Raw genomic sequence first — 13,931 nt, 5'->3', positions numbered from 1 at the left:
CTTCCAGTCAGGTGTCTGTATCCAGCTAATGTTTCTACGCCAGATCACTTCTTGTCCTTCACCCACTGACACACAAGAGGCCCAACACCCTTCAGGTCCCAAGTTCATCGTCTCAGTGTTACCCTCTGCCCTATTACTTACTACTGGTCGATGTCTGTATGTATTACTCATCATTTACATCCTGCAATATAGTTATTAATCGTGGCAATACCATCCTTAATATCCAGGGCGTAGGTTTGGTTTCAGTATTGGTAGGAACCAAGTCTGCCCCAAACCACCCAACCCCTAATCACTCACATTACTCCTGTAATATTGGTAGGACAGTGTCCCTACTGTCCATACCTAAATCTGCGCCCTTGCATAATATGTGTTTACATCACCACACTGATAATATTGTGTGTTACTCCATCCGTCATCTGACCGCTTATCCTGATCAGGGTCTCAGGGGGTCTACAGCTTATTCCAGGCATACAGGGCACAAGGCAGGTGTACACCCTGGATAGGATGCCAGGCCATTACGGGGCACGGGGCACAGGGCAGGTGTACACCCTGGATAGGATGCCACCCCATTACGGGGCACAGGGCAGGTGTACACCCTGGATAGAATGCCAGCCCATTTCGGGGCACAGGGCAGGCGTACACCCTGGATAGGATGCCACCCCATTACGGGGCACATTCATGCACACACTGTCGTTTGGCCTATTTGCAAATTTTCGAACTTTGAGGGGAAAGCAAAGTGCTGAGAGGAAACCTTCAAGACACGAGCAGACAATACAACCTCCAGACAAACACGCAGACCGAAGACGGTATTCAAAGCCCCAACCCAGGAGGTGTGGGGCAACTGTACCCCCTGTGTCACCTTGCAACCCAAATGGAATAGAATAGAATAGAATAGAATAGAATAGAATAGAATAGTGATACTTCATTAATCCCCATGGGAAATTCTCAGACACACAACACAGAATTTATTCAAAAAAACAAGACAATTGACTTCATATTTGTGCCTTTGCGTAAAGACATGTTCGCACTTTACATATTGTATCAATTTTGCTTTCCCAAGTGTTCTCAATGTGTGAGGTGTGACAGATTTTACAAGCAATGCGACAAACGTCTGCAGTACGTTCACACTTTCTGGCATTGTTCTTTTGTGACCACAGAAGAGCTGAGAGGATTTATTATTTTAGGAGTTGCTCTTTATGACATTAATAAACAACTCTGTCCCATCATTAACTCATTAACCATGAGACTTTGGTCCGACACAGCTCAGCCAATGGCAAGCCTGCCAGACTGTAAGCGGTATCCGTTAAATACTGAGAGATGCAGAGGGTATGACAGACATTCAGGAAAATCGCTTTGCAGAACAATCTAGAAGCCTTTACAAAGACAAGAACAAAACAGAGAGGACTGCCGGAGAAAATGAATACAAAGCTTACACTCGCTGTTCTACTCGCAGTTTTTTGCATAGTCTCTCAGGCTGTCCAGGTTAAGGTGAGTTTTTCAACCCTTTAAAGACTTATTTCAAATGATGCTTTTGTAGTTCTTTTGTTTGATGTTTTTACTGGTGCTGATGTGGTCTGATGTGGATGGACTGGTCTAAAACAGGCTGAAACAGCACTACTGATAATAAAGTCTGAAATGATGGGTGTGAGTCTTCCTTAACGTGTTGAGATACAGGTCTGAACCTTCAGTGTTCAAAAAAATCAAGCATGGTTCTGATGACCGGCATCTCTCTGCATGTGTCCTTCCTCCGTTCCACCAGCTACCATGTATATGACTCAATCTATTCTCTTTCCCAGGAGGAAGACTTCACCTTCTCACTGGAGTCCGTGAAAATGCTGAAAGAGCTGATAGACGCCATCGTCACCAGAAACCCCAGCCCACGGCTGGCGGACACCATGACCAGAGCCGTCTGCGTCCACCCTGCCTTGCCTGATGAATTCAAACCCCTGTGTAGGAGCAAGAAGGCGAGCATGTCAATATACCGACTTGGTAAGAGTTTAAGTGGAAGGTCTGGTTGGGGGGGAGGGGGCGGGGGGGCACAGGAAATTTCATAATCCATGTTATCAATGCTGAAAGAACAGCAGTATCACAGAACTAATTTCAGCAGGCGACGTTAATCTTAAGCGAAATCACTGATAGCGATAAGACGTCTTGGTGAGGGAGTGTGTGGCTTTGATCTTTTTGCTACCCGGGTGCGTGTTCAGGAGCCGCAGACGCACTGCCTTCAGCGCACACTCATCCCATCTACTCAACTTTTCCATCCACAGGTGTCGTGGCACAAAATTCGGACATATGCGAGATCTGCGCATTCGCCGCCTGCACCGGCTGCTGAGATGCCCGTCCCCGGTTGGAAGCTGGTGGAAAAAAGCCGCACTGCGTGGAGACCAGTGACCCCCGGCAGACCTTAAAGCATGCTGTCATTGATGACCTCATCACTGAAAGCTTGTTAGCAACCATAAAATGGGAGGGGGTGCTGTTTGGTGGTTTCTTGGGGGAATTTTGTGCAAATCAATAAAACAAATTGCGAGAAGCTTTTTATTTCACCTTGATAATATATATTATTTGTACAACAGTGCGATGATTGAAACAACTTTTTACTGACTTTGTTACTATTATAAAACTTATTTTCCCTGTTTTTTTTAAGAACTGCTCTGTTTTTTTCTGTTTCATAGGTTGTAAGTTGTCTGTTATTACATATTTAAAATAGAGTAGAGACTATTTTTATAGCTACTAGTGGTTTGTATCTGTAAGTTGACATTGTTTATTCATATTTCAAGCATTTAATAAAAGACTTAAAACTCTTTTTAAAAGATTGTTCCCTTTATTGCAAGCATTGGAAAACAAAACAAAAAACTATGATGGTACTGCATAATCAAATAGAGCTCCACAAGAATATGGATGGATGGATGGATGGATGGATGGATGGATTTTTTAAAAATTAAGGGAAAACCAAGGCATATAGGCTAATGTTGACAACTACAAAGTAGGTCCCACTTTAATTACCTGTTGATGTTCTTCTAATTATCCAAAAGAAAATTTTATGATACTTTATTCCACAGGAAATAATTAACCAAAAGAACATAAATCCAGTATGAAGTGTATAATTTAACTGGTAACCTATTTGTTGCAAAGATAAGATTTAAGGATATTCTGGATCTTGTGAAAATTCTGTGTGTACTGTTGGGATTACAGATTACAGTTTGTGGATAATAGTTTACAAGGTTTGTTATGATTGGCAGGGCGACAGTTTTGGTCGGTAACGTACAGGCAAACACCTACTGTTTTACTGTCTGTTTTGTGGCCATCGTGTGAGTTGAAGGAGTGATACTTTTCCAGCCATCCTATTGGCCAGGTAGCTGAAGGGGAGGAGTCACGCCCATTTGTGCAGGTGAGGCTGCACGTCCCCCACGGAGATCTTCGCTTGAGACGTGGCTGACGGCCGTGTGAATTCAGTGATGTCTTTATTGTTTTAGCACTTTAAACCAGATGGTTGTTAATCATAACCCGGCTCAGGTTAAATAAAATGCCGTTGTTGAGGACAGTAGAGTTTCATCCTCCAGTTCACAAACTCCTTTTAATGTGAGAACTACTCAATATGAATTTATGGAAAATGTTACATTTGCTACTCGAAATGGGAGTTGGTCCAAATTTGACGATTTTCATTGCTGATTATCTTCAGACTGCTGGGTACAGATATACAAATAAGCATTTTTTCAGGCTTTAATAGTGGTAGACTTATTCATACAGTTATTAAATCTAAAACTATACAACTGTTTGTGAGTAAGGCTTTTATCTTCTGTTTGATTTTCCATGCCATGTTTTATACACACTTATTAACCGAACTTGAAACGGAGCCGTTGAAATTACAGGACGTCTATACTCAGCAGGTTGTCCTTCTCCACCCACATAAACCTGGTAAATTCATGCTGCTCCTATCTGTGATATTCTGCTTGGCGCCATGAAACTGGGAATGATGGTGTAACAGCTGCTTATCTGGAGTGTCACCAGCAAGCCATTGGGTTTGGGCCCAGTACGATCTTTGTGGAAATAAAATAGACGTATATCTAATTTTAGGGTTATTAACACTATTGAGTTTCTATGAACCGTAAGTCATCCCCGGCCCTTCATGACCATACTGACCATGCTACTTGGCACCATCTATGGTGGTGCAGTGGTTAGCACTGCTGATTCACACCCCTGGGACCTGGGTTCTATACAGGTATGTGTGATGTTTGGATGTCCCCCCCCCATGTGGTTGTGGAGTTTCCCCCCACAGACCGAAATCATGCGGAAGCTGATTGGAGTTACTGAATTGCCCATAGGTGTGACTGAATGGTGTGTTGACACCCCATCCTGTATTTTCCTCAAGCAACTGAAGAAGTCCTGTGTCAGTCGTCACCTTCTTGTACAGTTTCACACCTCCGTCATAGAGAGCACCCTGACATGTTTCCTCACAGTTCGGTATGCTGGAACAGAGTGTATCACTACAAAGAGACTTCAGAGAATTGCCATCAAGGCCTCAAAGATCTGTAGCTCTGCCCTGCTGTCAATTGAACGCCTCTACATTCAACGCACCACTAATCATGGCGGAAGGATAACGAGGGCCCCTCACATCAGCGAATCATCTGTTTCTCCTGCTTCCCGCAGGAAGATTACTCAGATCACTCACCACACAACAACACACAAGTATGATTTCTTCCCCAGTGCCATCAAACTTCTCAACAGTATCCCCTGCTAGTATTCAAACAAAAATGTAACATTTTCATCATTTGACTGTTTAGACCCCTGACTGTCAATTTGTACATCATAATAGAACATTACATGTGATGTACATCATGTAGTATATGTAAGGATGTATTTTGTCTGTGTTGTGCCTGTGTGACCTTTCATTGCACTACATGAATTTGCAAACATCTTGCATTTCCCCTCACTGTTCTGTATCTTGTGTCTTGTATGCATTCTCTGTCTGTTTATACCCTAACTGTTCATTGTCTATACAGTATGTCTTGTCTCCAACAGCAGTGAGCTTTGCCAACAGAAATTTACACCGGTCTTGGTGGCAATAAAGATTCTGATTATGATTCTTCCTGACCTCTTGCACATGCCATGCTCCTCAAACAGTGTTATAGCTGACTAAGCTAATGGATAGACCTATGAGCCAAAACATTATAATCACCCTCACGTGAAGTAATGATCTCATAAAAACATAGCAGTGCTTGATGCACCTCATGTCATGATACGTTACTCCCATGATCAACATCAAAATTATGTGCCATTTGTGCCACAGTAGCCCTACTGTTGGTTTGTACCAGATGGGTTACCCTTCATTCACATCCCACATCTATGAGTCTTGGCTACACCCTGCCAGCAATTTGTGGTTTTTCTCTCACTCATGGGAGTTTTAATTACACAAAAATGTTCTGAGGGCAGACTGAAAAATGATTTCAGAGAGATAACCAATCAAACTGTAGAGGAGATGGGTCCAAGCAGCTAGAGGAGGCAGGACCAACCAATCAGATGTCTTGGTCCCATCACTTCTACAATCCGATTGGTTCAGAGAGATAACCAACCATTTTTCATCCCGCTCTCAGAACAGTTTTGTGTAAGTCCCACAAGATTTTCCCTCCTTGGATCACTGTCAGTAGGTACTATGGCTGACCGTGAGCACCATTTGAGAGATGTTCTGACCCAGTTATCTGACTATAACGATTTTGCCCTTGTCAGAGTCACTCAGGACTTTACTCCTGCCCATTTATTCTGCAATCAGAATGTCAAATATGAGTACTGATTATTTGCTTACAATCTAATGTATCCAGTACCTTGATACGCACCATTTTTATGAGAAAGTCTATATGATCACTTTATGTGTGGGTGATCATAATGTTTTGGCTCATCGATGTATATGACCAGGCTAAGTGCAGTAGGATGTAGGGTATGATGGGTCACTTTAGTTGAGAAAAGTTTGAGTTTCCTCTGCACATTTACTGCTGGTTAGATGGATATAGGGTAATGCTTTACCTAGGTGTAGTGGCTCAAAAGCATTTTGTCAAACAGTTTGTTTTTATGAAATGAAATGATCTTTTACTTGCCATTTGCACAAGTACAAGTTCAGGTACATGGGAAAGCTTCTCTTTGCCTACCCCAGAGGGACACATACAGAGGTGAGAGCAAGCGCGGGGGTCACAGCACAGGGTCAAGCAGCGTGCAGCGCCCTTGGAGCTGGGGGTTAAGGGTCTCCCTCAAGAATGGAAATGTGACTATTCTGCCAAATATCCTGTTATGGTCATACAGTTCTCTGGAGGGAAACAACTACTGGTCAGCAATGTAATGTAGATGCTGTGATGCAACAGCCTATTGGGAAGTCGTCATATACTAGGAGAATGTGATCAGCACCACGCAGACCCCCGATAACCGTGGTTTGCTCACCATCAGCCATTGGGGCATGGCTAGCAACCAATGATTGCTTCAGTCAGAGGGTTAGGTTTAGGGTTAGGGTTAGGGTTACCCTTGGGTTACCCTACTCCGGTCAGAGGGCAGGACAGTCTTCCCATGCTGTGCTCCGGTCAGAGGGCAGGACAGTCTTCCCTTGCTGTGCTCCGGTCAGAGGGCAGGACAGTCTTCCCTTGCTGTGCTCCAATCAGAAAGCAGTCTTCCTTTGCTGTGCTCCAATCAGAAAGCAGTCTTCCTTTGCTGTGCTCCAATCAGAGGACAAGATAGTTTTCCCTTCCTGGCTTAAAGCTGGAAGAAAAGTAAAAGGGAAGGCTTGTGCATGTGTTCTTTTTTAGAAGGATTTTGGAGGATGGCTGCACCTCCAACTGTGAGGGAAGGAAAACCAGAGGATGACTGTCACCTCAGAACAGACCCCCTGTTCTACAATGTTCCCTTGTGTCCTCAATAAACCTATAAACCTGGCCACCTCAAGCAGCACTGGTCTGCCGGTCTGTACCTTTGTCTCCGGAGACTCCTTGTCCTGCCACAAGGTATATTTTTTGTTTTTCATGTACACAAGAAGTTTCCTGGGTCTTCTGAGCAGTTACAACTGTTTGCATATGATAAGTATTGCTTTGCCTTTTTTTTACTAAATTATGCTGAGCAACTGTAAAGTGATTGGCTGTTAAATACTCACAAGATACAGTACATGGAGTCCATTAATATCGCATGTTTATTAAACTGTTAGTATTGACTATAGAGTGTATATTTCTTTCATAATACATTCCCGAAAACATTCAAGCAAATTCTACAGATGGACAGACAGACACACACACACACACACACACACACATATAGATTAGGTATCTATATCTTTGTGGAGACTCTCCATTCATTTCTATGTGCATAACCCTAATCTCAATCATGACACCCTTAACCCGTACCCAGCCCTAACATTAACCATAAGTAGTCAAACAAAATACAAGACTTCTAGCATTTTTTACTGTTTTGATTATATACAGTTATTTTTTACAAAATTGAGTTTTCCCTTGTGGGGACTGGAAAAATGTTTGTATTACATTATTTGTATGTATTACATTGTGGGTAACCAAACAACTCACAGACACAGACAGAGAGAGACACACACACATACATAGCACTATGGGAAAGAATCGAACCCATAACCCTAGAGGTGCGAACTTACTGTGCTAACCCTCCCATCAGTAAACAGCTGTAGTCGAGCTCCAAAGGTATCTACCTCATCGCTTGCGTCTGAAACCAGTCATATTTACACCTTGTCAGGGACAGGTGAGAATTCTGGACGCAAACACTAGCCAATCACAGTGCGCGACACTTTCCCACCAGAATCCGTCTCCAGGCTGAACTCCTCAACAAACACAGATTTATAGCAAACGTCATTCAACAACGCTGCTCAAAGATAATTTGGGGGGCGGGGTCTATAAAAATGAAAAGAGGATCTAGTTTATTAGTATTTCCCATCCTCTTTAGTTATCACAAAGCTAAATATTCCTTCATTGATTCATTCTTACATCTTTAATAGGTTACTTAGTAAGCTTTATATATTGCTTAGGGTCCCGACAAACCTCTGGTATATTTTGTTCTCCTGAGTCCAGTCTGGTGCTGTGAGCTTGTTCCTCAGGATGAGATCGGCTGTTGTGTCTGTGATCCTCACCTCCTGCCTTATCTGGAGCACAATGGGCATCAGGGTTCGGGTGAGTTCGACTTCGCAAAGCTGGAAAGGGGGCAGAGGAGCACTGAAATTCTTGTCATGCGTTCCTCCATGCTCAGTTGTTTTTCTTCTCTGTTTGGGTGGTGAAGGGGGGGGGGGTAGCTGCAGATTCATGAACCTGTACATTTTCAGCCAGATAAAGGACATCTCAGTCTTACCAAACACTTAAATTTTTTCCTTTATTGAATCGGATCCAGGTTGTGTTTATTTAACAAACAGCAAGGAGCTGGGACCTTAGTTTGTTGTCCATGATTTTCCACCTGGGGTAAAAGAATTCAGCCAGTAGGTGGCATCATGGTTGTGCACTTCCGGGATTGTGGGTACAATTTCTGTGTGTTTGTTCTCACCATGTTTGGGTGGGTTTACTCCAAAGACATTTTAGGTGAATTTAGTAGGTGCTTAGCGCGTGCGGATTCCCTGTGATGGTAGACATTTATTCATTGTAAAACAGCCAATCATGATGAACACACACACACAGACACACACACAGCACCACTGCAATAAACTAACTAAAGCAGTCAGTTTATTAAACGAATAAACTGTAAAGTCACTTAAAAATGCCCCGTGCTTAATTGTACCCTAAACCTAATCAATATCCCCAGTCAGCTACCAGTAAATTTATGTGTTGTAAACACACAGCAGATCTGTTTGAGCTCCAGTTCATGGTCTAGTGTGTTAACCACCTGCCAGAGAAACCTTGAGTTCAATGTCAGCTGGAATCGGCAGTGGCGATTCTCACGGACGTGCAATCAGGTTTCCCAGCAGTGAGGAACCGTGATCTACAGTGTCTGCCGACATTAGGAAAATGATGTGCTCACCTCAATGCAACCTTGGATGATGATGGATGGATGGGCAGACAACAACAAGTCCATCCCACAGATGCAGAAAGTACATCTAACAGTGGTACCAGCAGTACAGCTCAGGTAATCAGGTTCCCCTGAGATGTTCTCTGGTTTCCAAACAGTAGCCACCTGTTTAAACACCCTGCATAAAATGTTTTATTATACTATAAATAAAGGCTTGTTCTTACCACTAGGGTGGGCCAGACAAACAGCATTCTGTGGTTCTGGCCATGGTTTGTACAGTGATATAGAGTCTTTGCTTATAACCTTTGGACTCAAGGTGAGTAAAATTCAGGAGCAAAATAATGCCAGCAAGCTGCTTTTCTTTCTGACCAGGCCTTGCATAATCTCCTGCTTTTAGCTGGCTGACCAGATCATCCATGTCAGGGAGGAAACTCTGAGCTAGAGCAGGATTCGCAAACTACCATTTCAATTAAAAGGACCTGTATCTCACTTGAACACTTCCTGCTGTGTGCTGATTGGTCAGTCTCCAATAATCATGCATGTGTCGCTAATGCTAATGTGACATAGCCAGATGAGTCTTTCATTCAAGGAAACAAAGCAGTCAAAGCACAAAAAGAACTGGACGTGTTATCCAAGCACAGGAGCAATTTTAAAGCAGCTCAAAGTTTCCTCCCTGACATGGATTATCTGGTTACTCGAGCATATAGTGAATCCAGGTTTTCCAGTTTTATGGCTAATTTCCATTGAAGGTTCAGTGGAGAGGATTCTGAATGCAGCCCTGCACACCTAAAGACCTCAGGTAGAAATCGTGCTTTAAAGAAAGCAAATTAATGAATGACCTCACAATTTATCCTACACTACATTGAAAAAGGCTTTGTTTCTCTTGAATATACAGTAGTGACTTGGCTGTTTTGATATAGTGATGAAAAAAACGTTGCATATGGTTCCTGAAAGTTGGAATAACAGTGAACAGCTAAAAAAAATCAATGCTTACAGATTTCGAAACACAGGATAAGCTATTACTATCCTTTGTGCAAAGATGTTACTATTCTTTGTGCAAGCATGTACAACAGGTTCACTGTTAAGCTTGTTGGTGGATGGCAAATAATAGACTTGGAGAGGCTTGGTATAGGTTGAAAAATTTGAGATGCATCATCAGTAGTGCCTAGACACAACTGTTATTCTACTTAATCCAGTTTTAAGATAATTATTAATCATAACAATTAGCATTTAATGTTATGTGCTATCAAGTAATAATGCTGTGGTATGAAACCTTGAACTAGTTTCAGTTAGTGTTGTTCCCGATCTGTTTTGAACCAAATGAGCATTAAGCATTTTAATGTGTTGAACTAATTTTGACTGGAAAAATTCGTACATAAAAAAGTTATCGTTCAGCCATAACATTAAAACCACCTGCCTAATATTATGTAGGTTCTTCTTGTGCCACCAAAACAGCTCTGACCCGCTGAGGCATGGACTCCACAAGACCTCTGAAGGTGTCCTGAGGTATCTGGCACCAAGACATTAGCAGCAGATCCTTTAAGTCCTGTAAGCTGTGAGGTGGAGCCTCCATGGATCAGACTTGTTTGCTCAGCACGTCTGATAAATGCTCAATTGGATTGAAATTTGGGGAATTTGGAGGCCAAGTCAACCCCTTAATCATGTTCCTCAAACCATTCCTGAACATTTGGAGTGTGACAGGGCACATTATCCTGCTGAAAAAGGCTACTACCATCAGGGGATACCATTGCCATGAAGGGGTGCACTTGGTCTGCAACAATGTTTAGGTAGGTGGTACATCTCAAAGTAACATCCAAATGAAGGCCAGGAGCCAAGGATACCCAGCAGAACATCGCCAAGAGCACCACACTGCCTCCACTAGCTTGCCTTCTTCCCATAGTGCATTCTGGTGCCATCTCTCCCTCAGGTAAAGGACGTACACAAAGATGGCCGTCCACACCATGTAACAGAAACTGTGACTCCTCAGACAAGGCCACCTTCTTCCACTGCTCCACGGTCCATTTCTGACACGTGCCCATTGTAGGCACTTTCGCCAGTGAACAGTGGTCCGCATGGGCTCTCTGGCTGGGCTTCAGCTATGCAGCCACATATGCAGCAAGCTGTGATGCACTGTGTGTTCTGACACCTTTCTATCATAGTCAGCATTATCTTTTTCAGCAGTTTGTGCTACATTAACTCTCCTGTGGAATCGGACAAGATGGGTTGGCCTTTACTCCCCACACGCATCACTGAGTCTTGGGCGCCCATGACCCCATCGCTGATTCACTAGTTGACCTTTCTTGTACCACGTTTGGTAGGTGCTGACCACTGCATACAGGGAACACCCCAAAAGACCTGCTGTTTTGGAGATCTATCCATCACACTTTGGTCCTTGTCATAGTCGTTCAGATCCTTACACGTACCCATTTTTCCTGCTCCCAACACAGCAACTTCACAAACTGACAGTTCAATCCAATTCAATTTTTGTATAGCACATTTACAAAGTATTACTTTCTCACTTGCCTAATATATAATGGCACCCTTGACAGTTTCCATTGTAACAAAATAATCAGTGTCATTCACTTCACTTGTCCTTGGGTTTTCCAATATACTGTATAAACCATTCAGATAAAATACCTTCTTTGAAATGTCACTGCATGGTTAGCATTGTAGCCTCACAATTACAGGGCTGAGGATTTCACTTCCACTCCCCTGTGCTGTTAGGGAGAGTTTGCATGTTCTCCCTAAACCCAAGCAGGTTTTTCTAGGTACTCCAGTTTCCACTCCAAATTGTACTTAGCATGATCTAAGAATGGATGGATGGATGGATGGATGGAAATGTCAACTGAAGCAGACAAATCAGAATTTTCAGAGCTGAATTTAAATATGCACAGTGTGAAGCTTAACCTGAAATGTTTAACTCAGAGGCAAACGACCGCTGTGGATTTGCTCCTGTATAATTCCCTTTTACTTGCTTTGACTGGCAGGATGGAGAGCTCAGCTTCACCCTGGAATCTGTCAAGCTCTTGAAAGAACTAACGGATGGTGGCGATGCTGCAAGTCCACGACTACTGAAGAGTGACCCAGCCACTGCCTGTGCCGACCCAAGGCTGCCTGTGGAGTTTCAGTCCGTGTGTCTGGACAAGAGCCCAGGGGCAGTCTTTACCAGGCTGGGTGAGTGGGGGAGGTCAGTCTATACTAAGCTGGGTGAGTGGGGGTGGATAGTCTATACTAGGCCAGGTGAGTGGGGAAGGTCGGTCTATATCAGGCTGGGTGAGTGAGGGAGGTCAGTCTATAGCAGGCTGGGTGAGTGGGGGAGATCAGTCTATACTAAGTGAGTGAGTGGGGGTGGGTAGTATATACCAGGCCAGGTGAGTGGGAGAAGGTAAGTCTATACTAAGCTGGGTGAGTGGGGAAGGTCAGTCTATATCAGGTCGGGGGGGTGTGGGAGGTCAGTATATACCATGCTGGAGGAGTGGGGAGGTCAGTCTATAACATGCTGGGTGAGTGGGGGTGGGTAGTCTATATCAGGCTTAGGAAGTTGGGGAGGTCAGTATATACCGGGTTTTGGAAGTGGGGGAGTATATACCAGGCTGGGTGAGTGGGGTTAGGTAGTCTATACCAGGCTGGGTGAGTGGGGGAGATCAGTCTATACTAAGTGAGTGAGTGGGGGTGGGTAGTATATACCAGGCCAGGTGAGTGGGAGAAGGTAAGTCTATACTAAGCTGGGTGAGTGGGGAAGGTCAGTCTATATCAGGTCGGGGGGGTGTGGGAGGTCAGTATATACCATGCTGGAGGAGTGGGGAGGTCAGTCTATAACATGCTGGGTGAGTGGGGGTGGGTAGTCTATATCAGGCTTAGGAAGTTGGGGAGGTCAGTATATACCGGGTTTTGGAAGTGGGGGAGTATATACCAGGCTGGGTGAGTGGGGTTAGGTAGTCTATACCAGGCTGGGGAAGTGGGGGAGGTCAGTCTATAAGTTAGCCCTGTTGCAAGCTTTCTGGGCTTACCACCGCTGAACAATTAAACTGTGAGATACAGCGTGCGTGATCATTTGAATAGGTGACCATCCAAACACCCCAGCCAACCAGATGATGGACATCTTGCATTAGGAACAAAATTGCCCTCAGCTACAATCGTCAAAACACAGGGACATGGACCTTGCTTGTGTGGCAGTTACTGTCTGTGTTTTGCACCCCTCCCCCATCTTACAGTGCTGTAGTAGCCCCAATAAACCACACTATAAATAAACCGTCACCTCATGGACTGTAAATACCATGTAGCAGCCGTTAGAGGCACCACAAACACAAACCGCTGGTGATGACCTGCTGTTGTTAATGCAGTGTTTCAGAGGATAAGAAAGGTCCACTGTCTGCCAAAAGGTTTTTAACACTTTTTCATCTGTACTTTTTTCCCTACAGTGAATGTGCTGAGAGACCCCGACCTGTGTGAAATATGCGTCAATGTCGCATGCACTGGATGCCTGTAACCTTTCCACTGCATACCCACTTGGCTGTAAGGTCTTAATAAGCTCGGCCAGGGAGCGTTAGGAGATTGTGTTAAGCAAAAACATGTATCTAAGAGGTCTCACATCTGTCTTCACTTGAAATATGGTGGGTGCAAATTCAGGATTTTGAACACTGATCATTCAAATCATTCTGATTTGATCTTAAAGTTTGATTTTCAAAGAACTGTATGTATTTACAATCAAAAGCATAATAAATGCCTTTTTTCATTAAATAAAAATGTTGATTGATATATTCATAAACTGTTTTTTATGTGACTTTAACTGTACTCTTCAGTAAACTTTGGGTATTATAACAATGAACTCATTGTTATAATATCCAAAGTTTACTGAAGAGTACAGTCAGGACAGTGCCCTCTTGTGGTTCCCATTCAATGCCAGTGACATTATCTTAAGACTTATAAAATTCAACGTAATTAAA

The 13,931-nt window shown here is 43.5% G+C and overlaps 2 protein-coding genes across 2 annotated transcripts; both read left to right on the top strand.

Moving 5' to 3' along the window:
- The first annotated feature begins 1,326 nt into the window (after positions 1-1,326).
- Positions 1,327-2,810, top strand: LOC111852049 (guanylin-like). The gene is made up of 3 exons (XM_023827554.2): positions 1,327-1,488; positions 1,797-1,989; positions 2,268-2,810. Exons 1-3 carry the CDS (start codon positions 1,417-1,419, stop codon positions 2,330-2,332), a joined length of 330 nt encoding a protein of 109 aa, XP_023683322.1. The 5' UTR covers positions 1,327-1,416; the 3' UTR covers positions 2,333-2,810.
- Positions 2,811-7,948: 5,138 nt separating this feature from the next.
- LOC111852056 (guanylin-like) lies at positions 7,949-13,696 on the top strand. Its single transcript, XM_023827565.2, has 3 exons — positions 7,949-8,162; positions 11,973-12,159; positions 13,407-13,696. Exons 1-3 carry the CDS (start codon positions 8,091-8,093, stop codon positions 13,472-13,474), a joined length of 327 nt encoding a protein of 108 aa, XP_023683333.1. The 5' UTR covers positions 7,949-8,090; the 3' UTR covers positions 13,475-13,696.
- Positions 13,697-13,931: the final 235 nt, after the last annotated feature.

This window comes from Paramormyrops kingsleyae, chromosome 8, assembly GCF_048594095.1.
Source record: "Paramormyrops kingsleyae isolate MSU_618 chromosome 8, PKINGS_0.4, whole genome shotgun sequence".
NCBI classification, from domain to species: domain Eukaryota; kingdom Metazoa; phylum Chordata; class Actinopteri; order Osteoglossiformes; family Mormyridae; genus Paramormyrops; species Paramormyrops kingsleyae.
Note: the sequence above shows the minus strand (reverse complement) of the source record. Positions and strands in the feature narration are given on the sequence as shown.

Excerpts from the sequence above, each read along its gene's own strand:
- LOC111852049 (XM_023827554.2), top strand. The coding sequence starts at position 1,417 with ATGAATACAAAGCTTACACTCGCTGTTCTACTCGCAGTTTTTTGCATA. Across the intron at positions 1,489-1,796 it reads CTCAGGCTGTCCAGGTTAAG|GAGGAAGACTTCACCTTCTC; the intron begins GTGAGTTTTTCA and ends TCTCTTTCCCAG. Across the intron at positions 1,990-2,267 it reads CATGTCAATATACCGACTTG|GTGTCGTGGCACAAAATTCG; the intron begins GTAAGAGTTTAA and ends TTCCATCCACAG.
- LOC111852056 (XM_023827565.2), top strand. The coding sequence starts at position 8,091 with ATGAGATCGGCTGTTGTGTCTGTGATCCTCACCTCCTGCCTTATCTGG. Across the intron at positions 8,163-11,972 it reads CAATGGGCATCAGGGTTCGG|GATGGAGAGCTCAGCTTCAC; the intron begins GTGAGTTCGACT and ends TTTGACTGGCAG. Across the intron at positions 12,160-13,406 it reads GGCAGTCTTTACCAGGCTGG|TGAATGTGCTGAGAGACCCC; the intron begins GTGAGTGGGGGA and ends TTTTCCCTACAG.